At 44.1% G+C, this 23,304-nt stretch overlaps 1 protein-coding gene across 1 annotated transcript in view; it reads right to left on the bottom strand.

Moving 5' to 3' along the window:
- LOC116979558 (valosin containing protein) overlaps positions 1-23,304 on the bottom strand; it is a 56,748-nt gene that overhangs the window by 20,482 nt on the left and 12,962 nt on the right. Inside the window, exons 2-7 of the mRNA XM_033031123.1 lie at positions 12,911-13,022; positions 6,746-6,918; positions 5,600-5,742; positions 5,281-5,411; positions 4,347-4,478; positions 1,402-1,504 (exon numbers count right to left, since the gene is read on the bottom strand). Coding sequence (XP_032887014.1) covers positions 1,402-1,504; positions 4,347-4,478; positions 5,281-5,411; positions 5,600-5,742; positions 6,746-6,918; positions 12,911-13,022 — 794 coding nt within the window. The remainder of the gene's footprint in view (positions 1-1,401; positions 1,505-4,346; positions 4,479-5,280; positions 5,412-5,599; positions 5,743-6,745; positions 6,919-12,910; positions 13,023-23,304) is intronic.

Here is a 23,304-nt window from a genome sequence, read left to right as displayed (position 1 = left end):
TATGGTGCAAGGCACATGCCAGGATGCTTATAGTGTAAAATAAAGAGTAAGAGGAAAGTTGAGCAAATGGGCAACAACTTGGTTCTTTCGAAACAAGGATAGCAGAATAGATTTCATTACATGATATACTTCATTCCCCGTTAATTACGACCCAGCAGATATTATGAATTCTAATTCAGCAAGCTAATCAATACATCACAATTCAGATTTGGCTCGAAAATTCTCACTCAGATAGTTTATAATATTTAATACAAATTACTAGATGGTCACTCCACGGGCCGCGTGGTAGAAGGTTGCTCCTGATGGACCACGGTCATGCCCAACAACAGGATTTGCTTGCTGCCATGGCAATGAGAATCAGAAAGGAGAGGTTGCTGCTGAGCCTGGCCGGTAAGCGGACCGGCAGCAGGTGACAGTGTAGGGCCTCGACGGTGGAGGCCACTGGAGGCCCTGCAGCAGCCTGGGGCTCGGCCTGTTCACCCCGTGGATCGGAAATCGTAGAGGTGGTGGAAGAAGGAGGTGGACATTGGACATGGGTCCCGGTAAAAAGAACGGGGGGGGGGGAAGAAAGAAAAATCTTACATTCCATATCCTTGAGGTCAGCAGCAGGAGGTGCCCCCCGGGGAACAAGGGCTGAAGAGGGCCAGGTGAGGAGAGGGACATCGGTTCGCGGGATGACGGAAATGGAGGTGTTGGCTGCAGCAGGCCTTTGCAGCCAGCTGCAACTGGAACTGTAAAATAGCGCCTCTTGCATACACTCAGTACGGTGTTCTGCACATTCTGTACTGACCGGGGTGATGTGCTTATGTACGGGGATAGTTTTGCTGAGCTGTATGCAAAAAGTGTATTTCACTGTATCCAGTACATGTGACAAAAAAGAAACCATTGAGGCCATTAAGAAAATTCTCAAATCTAAAGCCAATGCATTAAACTGAAAAATTTGCAATGCACTTTACTCTAACTATTGCTGAAATATGTGCTGCACAATAAATAAGCACAGACATATATATATATTATATAAAATCAAGAAAATGATCTGCAAATTTGAAGTTATTTAAAACCACAAGCGATATTTCAAATCAGGAAAGAGAACAATCTTTGTTTCTTGCCATTATTCCTCTGACCCTCATTTCCTGAAGTGTATGAAACGTCCACATAATCTTAACCAAGACAGGTTTATTTATGATTTTCATATATCTAGTATAAAGTGATATGCTTCCTTGTGCACATTTTCATTGTCCAAATCAGTGACGTCAAACAAACCACATTAATTTAAATTTAAATACATTAGTACCCAACTCTTAGACACCAAAAAGCATCAAGTTCCATTAAATGCATACTCTCTGTGCCTTTCAAACCACAGACATTTAGCAATCATTTGATAATACAGCAGTAACCTACCATTAATGAGGAAGAAAAATGCACCAGTTTCATTTGCAACTGCACGAGCAATAAGGGTCTTGCCAGTTCCTGGGGGGCCATACAAGAGAATACCTCGTGGAGGCTACATTGAGAAAAGAGAATAAGTTCAGAATATAAATAATATTTCAGTTCTGTGCACTGAACTGAACTGAGTTGGCGGCGCGACTCACCCGCTGCAGCGGCCCCTACAGCCTGTCTGTCTTTTTTTTATTTTTTGTCTAGTTAAATGTAGTGTCGGTGTTTTTTTAATACTAGTTTTAAATGTGTATATGTGGGGGGCGGGGGGGGGGGAAACCGTTTAAAATCTCTTCCCTGTCCGGGAGACCCTTTCCTTGTCGGGTCTCCGTTGTCGTTGGGGCCTAGCACGTGGAGCGGCCTCCAACCTGAACAACCCGGGGGCTCGGGAGACTGCGGAGCTGCGGACTACTCACCATCGTGGGGCTGGCCGGCCTCGGAGCGTGGGGAGCGGTGGTGACTCGCTGCTGCGACTCGACTCCTGGGGCTCGGAGGCTCCAGCGCCGCAGCCGCAGGTCCGGTGGACTGGGACATCGGGAGCTCGCGGGTCCGGGGGGAGAGAGAGACCGCTTCCCGGAGCTCCCGCAACGCGACTTCTCCAGCCCGTGTCGCAGGGTTGGAACGACCCGGAGCGGGGCCGTACATCGCCCAGCACGGCTTCATGGCCGTGGGACATTCCAGCACCCGCCGGGGGCTCCAACTTTGTGACATTTAGACCGGGAGCGGGGCCGTAAATCCGGGTCCACTGTGATGGATGTTTGTGTGAATTAAATTGTGTGTATGTCTAGGAAATTGTCTTTGTTTGTATGGCTGTGGAAACAGAATTTCGTTTGAGCCTCACTGAGGCTCAAATGACAATAAATTGGATTGTATTGTAATCAGGTCACTAATCACATCCTTACTAATTACTAACAGAACATCCCAATGTGGTTTACACCCAGAGTTGTGAATCTGTGGAATTCTCTGCCACAGAAGGCAGTAGAGGCCAACTCACTGGATGTTTTCAAGAGAGTTAGATAAAGCTCTTAGGGCTAACGGAATCAAGGGAAATGGGGAGAAAGCAGGAACGGGGTACTGATTTTGGATGATCAGCCATGATCATATTGAATGGTGTTGCTGGCTCGAAGGGCCGAATGGCCTACTCCTGCACCTATTTGTTGCTATGTAACAGGAAGTAAACAATGCAAACATCCAGCCTTTTTTCTTGTGTAATTATTGTAGTATTTCAGGGTGCAAGTGAGGTCATGCCTGCTCTACCGAATAGAATTTTGGTCTCCATGTTTAATAAAGGAGGTACTTGCATTGGAGGGAGCGCAGAAAGTTCATTCCCAAGACTGAGGATTTACAAAGTACAGTTGAGCTGTACTCACCAAATACATAAAGGGAGAACAACCTAAATGAAGCACAAAATTCGGTGGGGGATTAACAGGTTGCATCCACTCCCTACACATTATGGGCAAATTACAGAAGCAAAAGTCTTTGGGATGCGAGAAGAAATCTGAAGGAAATCATTACGGCCACAGGGAGAATGTGCAAACTCTACATGGTCAGCACCCAAGGTCAGGACCGAAGCCAGGTTTCTAGCACGCTGTGAGACGGCAGCTCTACCAGCCGCGCCACCATGCCACTGTCAAGAGAATGTTTTCCTCTAGTCGAGGGCGTCGATGATCACCGCCTAGTGGATAAACTTGCCCTGCAAAATTCTCTATAACCTGTAACTACACCCTGCAGTTCTTGATTTCCCTGCAAAAAATGGTGATATCCACCTGGTGTTCCTCATAATTTTCTATGTCTCTGCAACATCATCCCCAGTCCCCAATGTTCCAGTGAGATTAAACCCAGCCTAGCCAATAATCTCTCCTTATAATTTGAGATTCCGTTAAAAGCACTATTCTAGTGAATCTCTTCTGTAATCTATGGATACCAGATCCTTCCTGCAGTGCAGACCAGAACCGTATAAAACCCAAATGCAATTAAACCAACATTTTATATGTCTGCAACATGTCTCAACATTTAAACGCAATGCCTTGGCTTATGAAGACAAGCATATCAAATTATTTATTGATTACTCTAATCATCTGTTCCACCATTTTCAGGGAGTCAAGGAGATTGAATATATTCATGTCAAAAAGTTAGACATTTAAGGTATCAACTGGTGATATTATGAGGAGAAATGGAAAAATGTGAGGGTAAGAATGGATTAGCCAAACAGAACAGACTTTCTATGTTCTCATATGGAGCCAAAGGCAAGCCAAGCATTATTTGCCCATCTATCAAGGAAGGATATAAACGGTCATTGTGAACCATTGTCAAGCATATTGTGAAAGTGCTACGAAGGGAAGTATGGAGCTCCACGATTTTGACATTTGGACAGTACATCCATGTCAGGATGGTGAGAGACATGAAAATAATGAAGTGACATACATTTTGCCTTTAATCTTATGGAGGCGCAAATTTAGAAGGCACTGCTAAGGTAATGCGGGAGAATTCCTGCAATGTACCCCAAAACAAACAAAATGCACCGATGGCGAAAGTGCATATTTTAAGTTGGCAAACTAGCTGCTGATCAAGCAGACTGCTTTGCCCTGGGGATTGGCCAGCTTCAGTATTGGTACAAATGCAAAAATCCAAACAAGTAAAAAGCATTCCATGTCTAATCGAGAATAGAAAACTGTTAGTTTCAACTCCCCATTTGATATGAACAAAAAAAGACAAAAAGGTCTCATAACTTAAATGTAGGTTCTTTTGAACATTGAATTATGTATTTGCAAATGAAGATTTTTTTATCTTTGGATAATACTTTATACTCTAATGGGGATGGAACTGAATTCAAAGCAAATTAAACAAACTTCTGAAGCACATTTCAAATGTCCAAAAAATAATGTAAACAAAAATAATATCTATCTTACCTTGACACCAATAGCTTTGAACAGAGCAGGATGCCGAAGAGGCAGTTCCACCATCTCTTTGATCTGAGCAAGCTGCTTTCTACAACCACCGATATCATCATATCCAACTTCATTCAAAGATTCTTCCTCATCCTTGAAATGGAACCAAAAACAATTGCATTTTTAGTTAAACCTCGTCAAAGAAAATTTCATTGATGTGAACTGTCACAAGGTTTCTGCATGGAATCTTGTGATTTGCAAAGTTAAAATAACATAACATTGTTTGAACATTTCTGAACATTTAAATTATGCACCATTACACAACACAATGGCCGACACGATGGCGCAGCGGTAGAATTGCTGCCTTACAGCATTTCCAGAGCCAGTGACCCGGGTTCGATCCCGACTACGGGTGCTGTTTGTATGGAGTTTGTACGTCTCCCCGTGACCGTGTGGGTTTTCGCAGAGACCTTTGGTTTCCTCCCACACTCCAAAGACGTACAGGTGTGTAGGTTAATTGGCTTGGTGTATGTGTACATTGCCCCTAGTATGTGTAGGATAGTGTTAATGTGCGGGGATCGCTGGTCGGTGAGCCGAAGGGCCTGTTTCCGCGCTGTATCTCCAAACTAAACTAAAAATGACATTCAACAATCATATAGTTAAAAACAATTGCAAATTATGTTTTCTTATTTTTTAAATGACTTAATTCCAGTCTTTAGAGTAACCTCTGTTCTTTGTTTACTCAAATAAAACTATAAATAAGTTAAAATAAAAGTCAATTTGCATGTCCTGAAACATCAGCATTCAAAACTGACTACACAGCTGCAGTAATTTACCCATCAGCTGAGAAGGTTTGCTGATCAGTACCAAGGTACCACAATCTTCTACACAGGAAAACTTCCCACAAGTGTACAGAATGTTACAATGGCCAATCCGAATCAGATCTTGCGTGTACCTCTCTCTTGATGGGTTCACCCTCACAGTGAATGACAGTGTCTGGAGCAACTATACAGTATGGGCTTGGATCAGTTTCCACAACTTTGAATTCCACAGCACGCATTCCACCACGAACCAAGAAAATATCACCTTTAAAATAAATACAGGCAAATTAGTTGTCATCGTCATGTTCTGTGGAATATATTTATAGAACATTTCAAAATTGTTTGTAACTTTTCACCTTGTTATCAAAATGGCAAGAAGTCAGTAAGATAGAACAAATTATGTGGGGAAATTAACTGTTTCAGAAAATATTTTCAAGCAGACCAAATGTTTACCTTTCCTTATTGGTCTATAAGCTTCCAGGAAATATGGTTTGAGATAGACCTCAAATAAGTTTCCAGTAATCCCCTCAACCGTGTCATCAATGGGAAGTACGTGGATTCGTTTGCCATACTTTACATCCGGGCATGGTTGAATGCTGAAGAATAAGAGTGAACATTTTTCAAAAAATATCCTTTCAAAAATCACACTAAGTTGTAATAAAAATGAACTGCAGAGAGGGAGTGTTCATATAAGTTACTTAAAATCAGAGAATTAACTGTTGGGTTGTGAGCTACCCAAGCAAAAGATGAGGTGCAGTTCCTCCAAATTGCGTGTAGCCTCACTCTGGCAATGGATGAGGCCCAGGACAGAAAGGTCAGTGTGGGAATGGGAAGAGGAGTTTATGTAGTGAGCAACCAGGAGATCCAGTAGGCCATGGCAGACCTAGCGTATGTGTTCGGCAAAGTGGAACTTGTTGTGTCTGAGAGTTCCATCGATGACAGTCGGGGGGGGAAACCACATGCATTAGAGTGTGAGGACATCTCAGATGTCCTCGTATGGAATGCCTCATCTTGGGAGAGTTGGGGAATAGGGCCCGTGTACACCTGGAACAAAGACTGTTCGACATAACCAACAAAGAGATAGGCTTAGCTGGGGCCAATGCGAGTGCCCATGGCTGTACCTTTAGCATGGAGAAAGTGAAAAGTCGAAAGAGAAGTTATTGAGGGTGAGGGCAAGTTCCATCAGGTACTGGAGAATGTTAGTAGAGGGAAATTGATTGGGTCTCTGTTCAAGGGAGAAATGGTGGGCCTTGGTAGCTTCCTGGTGGAGAATAGGGATTTCAGTTGGGCAGGAGCAGGCAGAGACCTTGGGTCTGCCAGGGCAGTTCTATGTGGATTTTTCGGAGGAGGTAGAAGTGGGCAGTGCAGGGCTAGGGAAGGCAGATTGCAAGAGGTGATGAAATCAGAGACATTCTAGGAGATGATAGCCTGGTGGTCGTCTGTGGGGTCATGGTCAAGGGGTAGGTGTGATGTGGTGTGGCAAGAGCTGGCATCTGGCCTCAGCACAGTGGAGGTCAGCACGGCCGACTACAAAGGCACCTCCCTTGTCGGCAGACTTATCACACTAAGTTGCGCTTCACCTTTCTCCAATACACTCACCTCACAATGTCACCCAGTCTAACTCTCAAGTTGTTGCGCACAACCCTGTTCATGCGAACCTTTTCATCCGAGCACGTATCATCGGATAGAACAATACAAACCGTCTCTCTTCTCTTTTTTCCTTTGAGCAACACTGTATCCCCTCTGAAGAGCTGAAGCTCATCCATCTTCGCCTGTTAAATTTATAGATTTTCACTCATTAAGTAATGATAGCATCCAATGCAAAATAAAATGTTAAACCATTTAGCTGACAACACAAAATTGCATGAGCAAGTTGGAGGTTATGTTGCTGCAAGAGGATTTTTTCTGTAGTTGCCACAGGCACAATAGTTGGACTCTTAATACATAATTAAAAAATATTTCTGTAATGAGTTACAAAACAAATTCCCAATAAATGTAGCATTTCTCATACAACATGCCGCATACAATTCCCTGGAAATATCAAAACAAAATAAAATTGACGTTACTGTTTTGCTATATCCTCAGGGGTATGAAATTGTAGGTTGTTTTCATTCTCAAATGGCAACCTCTGGCATACCTGGGGTCAAGACTTTCAGGCTGGACAATGAACGGGCACAATGTTGACAGAGCAGTGCAGTAGCTTGGAAAGTTAAACTGCTTATATGAGCAATAATGTTTTCATGCCAAGGAGCAGGAGTCAAACAGCAACCAAACGACATCCACTTAATGTGACACGGAGCAAAACTGACTAGTTACTATATACCATCAGCCAAGGTTCAGAGGGAGATGGAACACAGTTGCGGTAGACAAGAAGGTTGTTAAATCAAGCAAGTCTTCTGATCCTACTAGCATCAAAAAACTGAACAAAGTACTCACTTTTTGGAGAAATTCCAGGTCATTTTTAGGATAATGTATTCATTCCATTTTCCTTGATGTCAAGAAATTTGCAATATGCGGCTTTTATAACTAGGACTGAAGAAGGGTCTCGACCCGAAACGTCACCCATTCCTTCTCACCAGAGATGCTGCCTAGTTACTCTAGCTTTTTGTGTCTATCTTCATTCTAAAGCATGTCCTGCTTTAAATATTTAATGAACTTCTTGCTTGTTTTTCAGTTAGACCACTGAATGTGTATTGAATCACCTTTCCTATTTCTTTTTCCTCTGGAAGATTTATGCACAAAATCTCCAGCAGATTTACAACTGCCTAATGTTATATAAGAGTTTTGGAAACCTATTTTAACAAATGTCAGCGGTATGTCAGATAAATGAAAAGTACTTTAATGGACAATTGACAGTCAAATGTCTCATGCTGTTATTCAATGCATTCTGATGCAATTTTTAATTGAAACGATTCAAGTTAAACGGAAAAGGAAAATAAAGGTGCAAAATCAAGTCAAGTTTTTGTGCTTTTCTCACACACATAAACGACAACCCAAAACGGGTCAAAATAATTTTCAAAATGCATGGCGTTAGTCTGCATTAAAAAAAACAAGAGACTGGCAGCTTAACTTTGCAGGTTATAGATACTACAGGGATGATAGAAGTGGAAGTTCGTTTTTCATTAGGGAGAGCATCATGGCAGTACTTTGAGATGATAGTCCACTTAGGCTTCATGGGTGGCACTTTGAAATAAGGGGTATCACTTTAATGGAACTGCATTACAGGCTCCACAATAGTTTGCAGGAAGTAGAGCAGCAAATGTAGTTAGATCACAGGTAGTTGCAAGTATAATAATATTGTAATAGAAGGTAATTTCAACTTCCCTACTATTGACAGGGAATACCATAGTGCCAAGGGCATGGATGGGGCAATACATGTGTGTCTAGGATTTTTTTTTTTGCCAGGGACTCCTGCTGAGTCCACTGTTGTTTGTTATCTGTATTAACAATTTGGATAGCAGTGTTGTTTTCATGGCAAGCAAACTTGCTGATGACACCAAAGTTGGTATTGGTGGTATGGTGGACATACAACAGGATCTAAATCCACTGAGGAAAGGGAACCAAGGAATGGCAGCTGGAACTCAACGTGGGCAAGTGTAAAGTGCTGCATTTCAGCAAGTTAAACTGGGACAGGACTTGCGCAGTAAATGGTAGGCCCTGGATAATGTTGTAGAATAGAGATATATAATACATAATTCACTTAAAGTGATGACAGAGAGAAAGGGTTGGTGAGGCATTTGGCAAGCTTGGGTCAAAGGGGCTGTTTATGTGCTGTATGACTATAACTCTAAACGGTGTTTGACTTGACGTTCTTGATTCGCTGTTTCACTTCCCAATGGGGATTTTTATTCCTGCTAATCAAACGTCATCCTATGCTTTTACTTGGTTTCATCTTACTCACTCAAATTTATTGTCTTCATAACTATGACATTTGAGCCATTTACATGAAAGAAAGGCATAAATGTGCGCAGACAAACTAGACATATCATGTTTCACACATAATCACTTTCCAGGCAAGATGCATGATAAGATTACTTACAATCAATAAGTCTTCACTAAAGTGAAGAAACTGAAGAACGATTTCTGAACACAAACACAAATAATCTCATCAGGATGGGTACAATATCTCATTAGCAATCTTAGATAGGTATTTTCCATGGGCAATTTGCTCATTTCATCCGCACTAGTTTCATAAAAATAGGAACAATGGATCACTTTCAGTATGCAGACCTTGGAACGGGTAATTTGCATGAGTACAAATATTGGCTTTGTGGTGTATGTTATGCAAATACAAAAGCACATGAATAGGTTAGTTTGTGGAATACTCTTTTAGATGCAAACAAAACCAGGAGAAAAAAAATTGTTGCCAAAAGATGTTGTGGCATAGGTCATAATCACTTTGATCTTCAGTCCTATGTCCATGTTAGCATTCTGGAATGTCACCAAGTCTGCGATTAGCTGTTAGGACATCAGAGTTTGAATTGTTTGTCTCAAACATCCCAAAAGGCACTGAAAGATCATTTTGCACAATTGCAGCATAGCCACATGACAGATAATACAGGCTGTCCCCTGAATGTCTGTGAACGCCTGACCGAAGGACACCACTATGTACAAACGAGCTCCCACGATATATATTGTTAAATTAAAATGCCAACATACATTGGTATACCAATATATGTGTTCATATTGGTTTGTCATTGACATGAGTACAAAAATATAAATTGTTGGTATATATCGCAATAAAACATTGTTTTGCATCCTATCCAGGCAAAACATACGTGTATGTTTCCACAAATGGCAGAATGAGTTTCCTTAGAAAGAGACAGTGCTGGAGAAAATTGGCAGGTCAGGCAACGTCTCTGGAGAACGTGGATGGGTGTTGATTGATTGGGCGTGAGAGCTGGAAGAGAGATAGGGGTGGGACAAAGCCTGGTAAGTGATAGGTCGATATAGGCACGGGTGGTTTGATTGGGAGATGGGTGGACAAAAGCAGGAAATAAAAGGACAAAATGCGGTGAGATAAACACATTAGGTTTATTCTCGTCACGTGTACTGAGGTAGTGAAAAGTTTTGTTTTCCAAGTTATCTGATCAGATACCAAACATACATGTAATCAATTCAAACTCAAGTACAATAGGTTGAGCAAAGGGGAAGATAGAGTGCGGAATCTAGTTCTCAGCATTGTAGTGCAACAGTTCCAATGACAAAGTTCAATGTCTGCAATAGGGTAGAGGTGACTTGGACAGTGCCTAGATTATAGAGGAGCCGTTCATAACCTTGATAACAGAGGGTAAGAAGTTGTTCCCAAGTCTGGCGGTGTATGCTTTCAAGTACCTGTGCCTTTTGCCAGATGGGAGGGACAAGTCTTTAATTATGTTAGATACTTTTCCGAGGCAGCATGAAGTCTACATGGAGTCAACGATGGGGAGTCTGGTCCATCTGGGTTACATCTATAATACTCTGCAATTTATTGCAGTCTTGGGCAGATTTGTTCCCAAACTGAGCTGTGATGCAACCGAACAATATGCTTTCAATGGTGCATTTGTAGAAGTTTGTAAGAGTCATTGGGGACATGCCCAATTTCCTTAGTCACCCAAGGAGGTCAGCGGACCTTCATGGCTGTCGCTTCAATGTGCTTGATCCACAATAGAGCATTGGTAATATTAACGGTAAGGAGCTTGAAGATCTCAACTATTTCCACTTGCTGATTGGGCCATGTACTCCACCATTCTTCCCAAAACAAAGAAACTAGTGCCTTCGTCTTGCTGACATTGAGGGAAAGGTTATCGCCCCAACACCTCGTTACTAACTTCTCTACCTCCTTCCTGCTCCCAGTCTAATCACGGTTTGTGATTCAGCCAACTACAATGATGCATTCTGCAAACTTGCAGATGGAGCTATAACCAAATTTTGGCCATGCAGCCATGAGTATAGTAGGGGACTGAGAATTCATCTTTGCTTGGCTACGATGTTAAGAATTATTGCGAGGGGTTGTCATCGGGTATCCTCACCGATTGCGATCTGTGGGTCAGAAAGTCGAAGATACAATGGCAGAGGAAGGGGTGCAGATTCCCCGATCCACGAGTTTGGAATGAGCTTGGATAGGATTAAGGTGTTGAAGGCAGAGCTGTAGTGTATAAATAGAAGTCTAATGTAGGAGGTCCTTGTCTAGGTATTCCAGAGATTAGTTTAGGGCTCGACAGACGCCACCTGCAGTGGACACGTTGCAATGATAACCATGCTGCAGTGGATCATGGCTTGCTGGGATGCTGGAGTTAATGTGCGCCTTCACCAGTCTCTCCAAGTACTTCATGATTGTGGATGTCAAGAGCCACATGGTGGTACTCATTAGACACTCCACCTTACTTTTCTTTGGCACTGGTGGTCTTCTTGAAGAAGGTTGGGACTTCAGAACGGAGGAGAGAGAAGCTAAAGATTTCTGCAAATATCTCTGCCAGCTGATCCACATTGATCCTGAGGATGCGGTCAGGGACACTATCTGGACCAGTTGCTTTCCGTGGATGGCTTGAAATGTGAAGCCAGATGAAGGGGTATATGATGAAGGAGAATAATTGGCAGGAATGTGGGAGAAATAGGCGTGTATCTAAGTGAGCAACAGGAAACAGGGGGAAAAGGGGGTGTGTTTGTTAGTTCATTTCCTTTCTCTGTCCACTTAATTTTTCTTATCAATCTCATGCTTTTACCATTTGTTACAACATTGTGGCAGTTTGGTCACTATGGTGATTTGTTAGTATTTTCCAAATTAAAGAAATTGACTTATGGACATCTGTAAAAACAGAAACCATTTGTTACCTTGGATAGCCTGCATACAATTGCCAACAGACTTCTCGTGGTTAAAAAAGGATGCATCAAATGTTATTTAATCAAAGGGAACTGTGGCAATCATTCTTTAAGAAAACCTGCTGATTTTGTGACAGATCTATGTATCTCAACAACAATTTAAAGTAGATTACAAGCATCTCTGGGAACCAAAACTTCATAGCAGGAGCATTGATAGCAGCAGACACCAAGATGAAGTTCTCTGCTTGGAGTCAAAATATCAAACAAAAATTTGAAGGGTTTAAAACATTTAGTTGTGTTAGTTATTGGGCACTTTTAAAATCAGTCCAAGACCAAGATTATTACCATAATCTGTGATAGTCTGGGTAAAATATAATGTTGTCATGCAAGTGAGCGCTGCCAATAAAATTCCACAAACAAAGTTCACTTCCGCATTATACAATAGCCAACTATCAAAATATGAACCTTATTCGACATTTAAATTTCTGGACAAAATTGACCGTGAAAAAGACCCACTCGTCCACCCACCTCAATGCACGATTTAATTTGGTTTGCTATACAAAACAGTAGCACAAAAGCTCAAGCTACTGTAATTTTTTTATTTCATGCAAAAAATATATTTTATTTGCTCCATAAAAGCAGTGTGATCTAATACACTGAAGAGAAGGTGGACCTAAACAAATTGAAATGGCCAAGTTTGCCACTGCTGCACATTAAATTAACAGTAAATGAAAAATGCAGATGTTGAAATCCAAAATAAAAAGCAGAGCGCTAGAAATTCAAATTTCCAAAATGATATTAGCTAGTAAAACAGTTGAGGTCACGAATAATGAACAACCCTTTACATTAAATATTATGAAGTTCCTTTGAAACACCATTTCAGCACTCAGCAAATATGGGGAACATGGGGGGAAGAGAGGTGTTAGTTTTGCATCTTAGCCTACTGCATAATTATTAGCATACCTGAGACAGCGAAACCACACTGTTGTCTTCATTAATTGCTTCATCAACAATTAATCGATTAGGTCTATGCTTCTGCTTCAGAATAGCAGTTGATAAATCATCAGATTTAGCCCTACAAAATAAAAAAGTTTAGATTTATTATTTATTATTGTCATGTGTGCCAAGGTACAGTGAAAAGCTCGTTTTATATGCAATCCAACCAGATCAGATATATCATACATAAATACAATCAAATCAAACTCAAGCTTAATGATAGAGTAAAGGGGAACATGGAGTCAGTTAGACGAGTTTGCAGTATTGTGGCGCATTGTAGATCCATACACAAAGTCCAGTGTCCTCAGTGGGGTAGAGGTGACATGGACAGTACCCCAGCTCATGGAAGAACCGCTCAGAAGCCTGAATATGGAGGGGAAGAAGCTATTCTCTGTCTGGTGGTGCACGCTTTCAAGCTTCTGTACTTTCTGCTGGATCAGAGCAGGGAGAAAGAGAAATGACAAGTGGGACAAGTCTTTGATTATGTTGTCACCCTTTCCAAGGAAGCATGAAGTGGAGTCAATGGTAGAAAGTCTGGTCTGTGTGACAGACTGGGCTACACCTACAACTCTGTAATTTCTTACGATCTTGGACAGAACTGTTCTCAAACCAAGCTGTGATGCATCCCAACAGCATGCTTTCAATGGTGCACCTGTAGAAGTTGTAAGAGTCACTGGTGGCACATCAAATTTGCTGAAACACTCAGATGGGTCTGGTGGAAACGCACTCCACTGCACACTTCCATCTGAAGTCGGTAACAAACGCCATGCACTCGTTCAGTTCCATTGCTGAGTCATTGAACATCGCTCACTCTACTGACTGAAACCCTGCAGTAATTTCTCTGCCTGCCCTGACCAGCTCTGTGCAGTCCTCACCACTAAGACTGCACTCTTCAATCACTGGCTTTGGAAGAGAGAACTGAGTTTGGGCCATATCTCTGTGAAACAGAGCACATAGCATTCCAATGTGGTTGGTCTGCGACAGATCAATGTTAGTAGTAATGCCAAGTACTTGAAGCTCTCAACCATTTCCACTTCCACACCATTGATGTTGGCGAGAATATGTACTGCACCATACTTCCTGAAGTCGTCAGCTCCTTCACCTTGCTGATATTGAGGGAGAGGTTATTGTCCCGACACCATGAAGTATTTCATGCTGGATTCCACTGCTTAAATTTCACGATACATTCAATTATATTAGCATTTAAGATCAACAATTGAAAGGCTTCCAACTAAATACATTGGAAATTTCTAAAGAACATCAAGGAAGAAATTATAAATGGCATTATTAACTTTGCTACTAATATACTGAACTGAATAATGAATACAGCTTTAAGATACTGTGAATCAAGATACAGTTTAGTGTTTGTCAATAGTCGTCATTATATGCATTTGACAAAAGGTTATTCCAAAAATGTTATCATTCTCCATTGTCTCTCATTAGAAATGATAACTTCAGATATCGGTAATAGTCTTTCCTCCAGTGTATTTACAGGCGATCCCCAAGTTACAGCTTTCGGTAATGGAAAATCACTAACAGGGTTTCAAAGGTCTTTTATTGTCACGTGTACCAATTAAGGTACAAGTGATATGCAAATTACCAGGAATTACATGGAATAAAAGTAAATTAACAATTTTTTTCACATGCAGTTGACACAGTTTTGTACTAGTGAAAATAAAAATATGGATCATTTTCTAGGAACACGACCCCTTCGTAACACAGGCATGCATGCAGATAGTATTTCAGGCTCATTAAATAAAGAATACACCCAGATCAGTAAAGTTGTAAACACAGTAAAGAAAAATAAGGATGAAGCCTTTTTTAACCAGGATACTATTTTTCAACATATTTGATACTTTCCAAACAACAAAAAGGATAGATGGAACATTATATAAACAATTTTATCTGACGAATACTTTACAAACCCACTAGTGGTGGGCGGCGCGACTTTCGTCAGCAGCGGCCTCTGCAGTCCGTCTGTCTTTTTATTATTTTTGTCTCGTTTCTATGTAGTTTTTATTATTTTTTTTTGTCGGGGTATGTGTGTAGGGGGGTGGGGGTGGGAACTTTAAAATCTTTCCCCTGCACGGGAGACCCGACCTTTTCTTTGTCGGGTCTCCGTTGTCGTTGGGGCTGGGCAACGTGGAGCGGCCTCCAGCAGGAACGACCTGGGGCTCCAGTTGCGGAGCTGCGGACTACTCACCATCGCGGGGCTGGCCGAGTCTGGAGCGGGTGGAGCTGTGGTGGTGCGCTGCAGCGACCCGACCCCTGGAGATTCGGAGGCTGCAACTGCGGGTCTGGCGGACAGCAACACCGGGAGCCCGCGGGTCCCTGGTGGGGGGACCGCTTTTCGGGGCTTCCGGGGCGGCGACTTCTCCCGCCGAGTTACGGGGTTGAAGAGCGCCTGGAGCGGGTACTTACCATCGCCCCGCGCGGCTTGGAATGGCTGCGGGACTTTGCGAGCGCCCGCCGGGGCTCTAACACCAAGACCCGGTGTGCGACCTTGCATCACCCGGCGTGGCTTTAATGGCCGCGGGACAATCACCATCGCCCGCCGGGGGCTTTGACTTTGACTCTGACATCGGGGGGGGAGTGCAGGGGAGAGATAAGTTTTTTTGCCTTCCATCACAGCGCAGTGATGGATGTATGTGTGAATTGTGTTGTGTCTCGGGTCTTTTTCGTTTTGTGTGTATGGCTGCGGAAACGACATTTCGTTTGGACCTCAACGGGGTCCAAATGACAAATAAATTGTGTTGTATTGTATTGTAGTCTCCACTTTAGTACTATGACCTCAAGAGACGACTCCAATGCAGCAAGCAGTAATTAATATCAACAACAACAACCAGTTTTATTCGTCACATTGCATATAAAGAGTAAGTGAAATGAATTTGCCAGCAGCGGTACAATGAAAAAGAACACACAAAAACACACTAAAAATTTAACATCCACCACAGCATTCATCACTGTGGTGGAAGGCACAAAAATTGGCCAGTCCTCCTCCATTTCCCCCCGTGGTCGGGACCTCAACCCTCCGCAGCCGTCGCTGCGGGCGTCCAGATGTGCAGACACATGCAGTTTTCAAACAAAATTTCTAGCATATTCTCCTACATAGTTGGCAAAAATAAATTGACGTCACAAGCTAATGCTGGATACTTAGTTAGAAAATTATGGCATGCAAGACGGAAAATGCCCAGAACAAAAGTTTTTTTTCCTGGAAAGATAGCAGAATGAGAGGGTCAGCAAAATTCAATTTCTGGTAAATACATAATGTTAGCCTCAGATTTCCCAACATATATGTGGCAGATTACCAAGATCTATAGTAGGACAGATGGCAATATTTTTACCCACCAAATGGATCAGTAACATATTACACAATCTGAAAATAAAATGTTTATATTTATTTGGCCAATCTATATTACTAAAACTCTTATCTTGACCGCTTTTGGCCCACTGTGCTGCAATTTCCGACAGAACGCCGCCACCTACGGCCGTCATTTTTGGCCACGTCGCTCAGAGCCCCCCTCCGCCTTACGGGTGCGGAGGATTTTTCCCATCGATGACAAATCGGAGAGATATTAATGTTTTTTAAAAATCTGCCATTCTCTCTGCTGCCCCTGCTGGAGGGAGGGGGAGGGACTATAAAACCAGGCAGTGGTGTGCCTAACTCAGTCTCTGCAAGATGGATGAAGCCAAGGATAACGTCTCTCTGAGCTCTGAATAACACTGAACAAATGTCTACACAACTGTGAGTCCCCTTAATGTGGTTTGAAAATGAAAATATGGTTTGTTTGAAGTAAAAAGGCGCTGCCTGCAAATGGTTGTTTGGGTGCTTTGGCTTGAAGTTGAAAGGCACTACTTGCTGCAAATGGTGGCTTGGGTGCTTTGGCTTGAAGTTGAAAGGCACTTCTTACTGCAAATGGTGGCTTGGGAGCTTTGGCTTGAAGTTGAAAGGCACTACTTACTGCAAATGGTGGCTTGGGAGCTTTGGCTAGAAGTTGAAGCACTACTTACTGCAAATGGTGGCTTGGGTGCTTTGGCTTTAAGTTGAAAGGCACTACTTACTGCAAATGGTGGCTTGGGTGCTTTGGCTTGAGGTTGAAAGGCACTACTTACTGCAAATGGTAGCTTGGGTGCTTTGCTTAGAAACATAGAAAATAGGCGCAGGAGTAGGCCATTCAGCCCTTTGAGCCTGCACCGCCATTCGATATGATCATCCAACTCAGTATCCCGTACCTGCCTTCTCTCCATACCCTCTGATCCCTTTAGCCACAAGGGCCACATCCAACTCCCTCTTAAATATAGCCAATGAACTGGCCTCAACTACTTTCTGTGGCAGAGAATTCCAGAGATTCACCACTCTCTGTGTGAAAAAAGTTTTCCTCATCTCGGTCCTAAAAGATTTCCCCCTTATCCTTAAACTGTGACCCCTTATTCTGGTCTTCCCCAACATCAGGAACAATCTTCCTGCATCTAGCCTGTCCAACCCCTTAAGAATTTTGTAAGTTTCTATAAGATCCCCCCTCAATCTTCTAAATTCTAGCGAATACAAACTGAGTCTATCCAGTCTTTCTTCATATGAAAGTCCTGACATCCCAGTGAATCAGTCTGGCAAGAATGTCCTTCCACAGATTAGGAGACCAAAACTGTACGCAATACTCCAGGTGTGGTCTCACCAAGACCCTGTACAACTGCAGTAGAACCTCCTTGCTCCTGTACTCAAATCCTTTTGCTATGAATGCTAACATACCATTCGTCTTCTTCACTGCCTGCTGCACATGCATGCCTACTTTTAATGACGGGTGTACCATGACACCCAGGTCTCGTTGCATCTCCCCTTTCCTAATCGGCCACCATTCAGATAGTAGTCTACTTTCCTGTTTTTGCCACCAAAGTGGATAACCTCACATTTATCCACATTATACTGCATCTGCCATGCATCTGCCCACTCACCCAGCCTATCCCAAGTCACCTTGCAGCCTCCTAGCATCCTCCACACAGCTAACATTGCCCCCCAGCTTCGTGTCATCCACAAACTTGGAGATGTTGCATTCAATTCCCTCGTCCAAATCATTAATATCTATATTACTAAATCTCTGTTCTTGACCGCTTTTGGCCTTCTGTGCTGCGATCTCCGAGAGAACGCCGCCACCTACGGCCGTCATTTTTGGCCACCTCGCTCAGAGCCCCCCTCCGCCGCATGTGTGCCGAGGATTTTTCCCGTCGATGAAAAATGACAGAGATATTAATGTTTTTACAAAATTCCCCATTCTCTCTGCTGCCCCCGCTGGAGGGAGGGGGAGGGACTATAAAACCAGGAAGTGGTGTGCCTCAATCACTCTGCAAGTGGTGTGCCTCAATCAGTCTCTGCAAGTGGTGTGCCTCAATCAGAGCTCTGAATAACACTGAACAAATGTCTCCACAGCTGTGAGTACCCATAATGTGGTTTGAAAACGAAAATATGGTTAGTTTGAGGAAAAAAGCACTGCCTGCAAATGGTTGTTTGGGTTGAAGTAAAAAGGCGCCCCCTCTCCTCTCTCTCCCCCTCCCCCCCTCCTCCTTTCTCCTCTTCCCCCCTCCCCTCCCCCCTCTCCTCTCCTCCACACCCCTACCCCCTTCCCTCCACACCCCTACCCCCTTCCCTCCACCCTCCCTGCTCCCCACCTCTCCCCCTCCCCTCACCCCCCTCAGCACACCCTCTCCCCTCCCCTCCACACCCCTACCCTCCTCCCCACCTATCAGCACCCCCTCTCTCGCTCCTCCCCTTCTCCCCCACCTTTCCCCCCTCACCCACCCTCTCTTCTCCTCCTCTCCACCCCCCATCCCTCTTGCCCCTCTGTGTCCCTGTCTCTCTCTCTGTCTCTGCCCCTTCTCTCTCTGCCCTCACTCTCTAACCCCGCCCCCCCCCCCCCCCTCTCTAGATGTGACTGCAAATTGGGGGCTATGCGTCAGTAGATAGGGTGGTTATGGGGTAAAAGGAGCAAATTAATAATATTAATATAATATCAAGGGGGGTAATTAGTGTGAGTGCGGGGGGGACGACCATAGTTAGTGTGTGTGACGCTGCATGCCGCCTCCCCCCCCCACAACCGCACGATGGGGGAACAGACCCAACGGGTCTGCACTTGGTCTAGTATATCGTAAATAGCTGGGGTCCCAGCACTGAGCCTTGCGGTACCCCACTAGTCACTGCCTGCCATTGTGAAAAGGACCCGTTTACTCCTACTCTTTGCTTCCTGTCTGCCAGCCAGTTCTCTATCCACATCAATACTGAACCCCCAATACAGTGTGCTTTAAGTTTGTATACTAATCTCTTATGTGGGACCTTGTCGAAAGCCTTCTGAAAGTCCAGATATAACACATCCACTGGTTCTCCCTTATCCACTCTACTAGTTACATCCTCGAAAAATTCTATAAGATTCGTCAGATATGTTTTACCTTTCATAAATCCATGCTGACTTTGTCCAATGATTTCACCACTTTCCAAATGTGCTGCTATCCCATCCTTAATAACTGATTCTAGCAGTTTCCCCACTACCGACGTTAGACTAACTGGTCTGTAATTCCCCATTTTCTCTCTTCGTCCCTTTTTAAAAAGTGGGGTTACATTAGCTACCCTCCAATCCTCAGGAACTACTCCAGAATCTAAAGAGTTTTGAAAAATTATCACTAATGCATCCACTATTTCTGGGGCTACTTCCTTAAGTACTCTGGGATGCAGCCTATCTGGCCCTGGGGATTTATCGGCCTTTAATGCATTCAATTTACCCAACACCACTTCCCGGCTAACCTGGATTTCACTCAGTTCCTCCATCTCATTTGACCCCCGGTCCCCTGCTATTTCCGGCAGATTATTTATGTCTTCCTTAGTGAAGACAGAACCAAAGTAGTTATTCAATTGGTCTGCCATGTCCTTGTTCCCCATGATCAATTCACCCGTTTCTGACTGCAAGGGACCTACATTTGTTTTAACTAATCTTTTTCTCTTCACATATCTATAAAAGCTTTTGCAGTCCGTTTTTATGTTCCCTGCCAGTTTTCTTTCATAATCTATTTTCCCTTTCCTAATTAAGCCCTTTGTCCTCCTCTGCTGGACTCTGAATTTCCCCCAGTCCTCAGGTAGGCTGCTTTTCCTGGCTAATTTGTACGCTTCATCTTTTGTTTTGATACTATCCCTGATTTCCCTTGTTATCCACGGATGCACTACCTTCCCTGATTTATTTTTTTGCCAAACTGGGATGAACAATTGTTGTAGTTCATCCATGCAGTCTTTAAATGCCCTCCACAAATTCAAGTGCAGTTTCCTACCACTTCAAGCAGGGTGCAAGGCCACCGAATTCAAGTGCAGTTGCCTTGAAGTTGAAAGGCACTACTTACTGCAAATGGTGGCTTGGGTGCTTTGGCTTGAAGTTGAAAGGTACTACTTACTGCAAATGGTGGCTTGGGTGCTTTGGCTTTAAGTTGAAAGGCACTACTTACTGCAAATGGTGGCTTGGGTGCTTTGGCTTTAAGTTGAAAGGCACTACTTACTGCAAATGGTGGCTTGGGTGCTTTGGCTTGAGGTTGAAAGGCACTACTTACTGCAAATGGTGGCTTGGGTGCTTTTGCTTGAAGTTGAAAGGCACTAACTGCAAATGGTGGCTTGGGTGCTTTGGCTTGAAGTTGAAAGGCACTACTTACTGCAAATGGTGGCACGAAGTTGAAAGGCACTACTTACTGCAAATGGTGGCTTGGGTAATTTGGCTTGATGTTGAAAGGCACTACTTACTGCAAATGGTGGCTTGAGTGCTTTGGCTTGAAGTTGAAAGGCACCACTTACTGCAAATGGCGGCTTGGGTGCTTTGGCTTGAAGTTAAAAGCAACTACTGCAAGTACACTTACTTCCTGTTTGCACTGTATATTGATTTTAGATAAAACGCTACCACTTACGGCTGTGATTTTTGGCCATCTTACTCAGTCCCCCCTCCGCTGAGCAGGTGCAGAGAATTCTTCCCATCAATGAAAAATAAAAGTGTTATTAGTGTTTAAAAAATGTCGAGAATCTCTCTCCTGTCAATCACGACATGAAAGCCACACCTTTTCCGGTGGGAGAGGGTATAAAACCCGGAAGTGTGGGTGTGGCTCAGTCTCTGCATGATGGGGGAGGGAGAGGTCATGACTGTCTGAGCTGTGAATCAACTGAACACACTAAATGTCTATTGAACTGTGAGTTTGGTGTTTCGTGTGGTTTTATGGTGGTTTCACCCTGCATGAAATGGTATGAAGCTGCATTTGAATTTGGTGGCCTTGCACCCTGCTTGAAGTGGAATGAAACTGCACTTGAATTTGGCGGCCTTGCATCCTGCTTGAAGTGGTATGAAACTGCACTTGAATTTGGTGGCCTTGCACCCTGCCTGAAATGGAATTTCAAGGAATAGTTATGTCAACTGCCAGCCCACCAGCCATGAGTGAGCTGCCAGCAGATCAAGCTTGAGGGACTGAGCTGCCACCCCAAGAACCCATACCAGCACTCCAGAAAGCCCCCCACTGGCCACCAATATTGGAATTGGTGGAGAGGGGGAATATTGCGTCGGGGGACCAGCCCTCCCGTGTGAACTCCCACTTAGTCTAGTATTCAATAAATTTCCGCACCAATTTCAGAACAGTATTAAAGAAATAAAACTTATTCGGCCATACACGGGAATAGAATAGAATTGAGGATGGGAAAAAATCCCAGAATCCCCTCTTTTTCTAGACAGTGAAAAGCTTTTGTTACATGCTTATCATTCAGCAGAAAGACAATTCATAATTACAATTGAGTTACAATAGCGTCAGCTTAGACCCAGAAGTCAGATCAAACTTCAAACCCACAATAGACCGTGGGCCGAGGTGCTTTTACGGTTCATTTTGTGACCCAAATCACGTATCTACCTGAATTTATAACTGTGTTAAAATATTATAGAAATCATACCTGAAACTCGTCAAGAACAAAACCTGCAAATGTTTTAAAAATGAGAAAAACCTCCAATTGTCCGAGTAGTAATTGTCCAATCAAAGCACGTTTGACATTGAGTCGGACGCTAATTGACCAATCACGCGCTTTGTTTCATGCCAGCGAGGCAGCGAGCATGGCTGCCTCCTAATAACATCAAAGCAATAGCACAGTTTTGAAGGAATAAAGGTAATGCTAACCTTGCTGATAATTTTATTTTATAACTGATTTATCTTTGTAAAGTTGTGATGTGAACTGTTAAATAAAAATGTAGAGCTAGGTTTAGGGTTAGGGTCAGTCAGTCGGTCGGGCTGTCGGCCCACCGGGTACTGCGAGGTGTCAGGCTGTCGGCCCGCCAGTAAGTACTGCGAGACGTCGGTCAGGCTGTCGGCCAGCCGGTGGGTGCTGTGAGGGATCGGTCGTGCTGTCGGCCCGCCTGTAAGTACTGCGAGACGTCGGTCGGGCTGTCGGTAGGCGAGCGGGCGGACTGACTGAGTCAGCGCTATAGGGGTGCTAAAGGCGGTTCGGGCGGCGTGCAAGGCAGTGCTGCTCCCCACCATCATCAGCATGATGATCCGGAAGGGAATGCTGGCCTAGATGGACGCGCTGAGCCCACAGCTGGTCCCAAAGCGGCTCTAACTCCAGCCGTGGGCAGCTCTGGAAGGGGGTGGTGAGTTAGGGTTAGGCATTTTCCTCTCAGTGGAAGATGCCTTAGCCTTCCCCCAGCCTGGCACTGCCCCAATCCCACTATGGCCGTGACCCCCACTCTGCACACTGGTAGTCAGCAGTGTTCAGTAAACGGGGGAATGCACAGGATCTGCCCTCACCCATTAATTAGGCAGGTTCAGGAGCCGGTGAAACCCGGGACCTCTGCGGCAGTCTCGCTCAACATACAAACTCACAATTATATTCATTATATTATTTTTATATAATACTAGACCAAGTGCAGACGGGGTGGGGGAAGAGGGGTGGGGGAGAGAGGGGAAAGAGTGGGGAGGGAGAGGAGGAAAACGGGACAGATTTGGGAGGGAAGGGAGAGCGGGGTAGGGGGTGAGAGAGGGGGATGGGGAGAGAGATGTGTGGGAGGGGAGGGATGGGAGGAGGGAGGGAGAGAGGGGTGGGGGAGAGAGGGGAAAGAGTGGGGAGGGAGAGTGGAGGGGGAAGGGGGGAGTGGAGGGGGAAGGGGGGAGTGAAGTGGAAGAGTGGGGAGTGAGGGGGTAGGGGGAGTGGTGGAAGAGGGACAGAGGGATATGGGGAAGGGGGCGGGGGGAGAGGGAAGGGGGTGGGGTAGAGTGTGAAGGGGGGTGGGGGAGAGAGGGATGGGTGGGAGGGAGAGGGGTGAGGAGAGGGAAACATAGAAACATAAGATTCTATAAGATCACCCCTCAATCTT

Source organism: Amblyraja radiata, chromosome 1, assembly GCF_010909765.2.
Source record: "Amblyraja radiata isolate CabotCenter1 chromosome 1, sAmbRad1.1.pri, whole genome shotgun sequence".
In the NCBI taxonomy this organism is placed as follows: Eukaryota; Metazoa; Chordata; class Chondrichthyes; order Rajiformes; family Rajidae; genus Amblyraja; species Amblyraja radiata.
The sequence above is the reverse complement of the archived record's forward strand: the minus strand, read 5'-3'. Positions and strand labels throughout refer to the sequence as shown.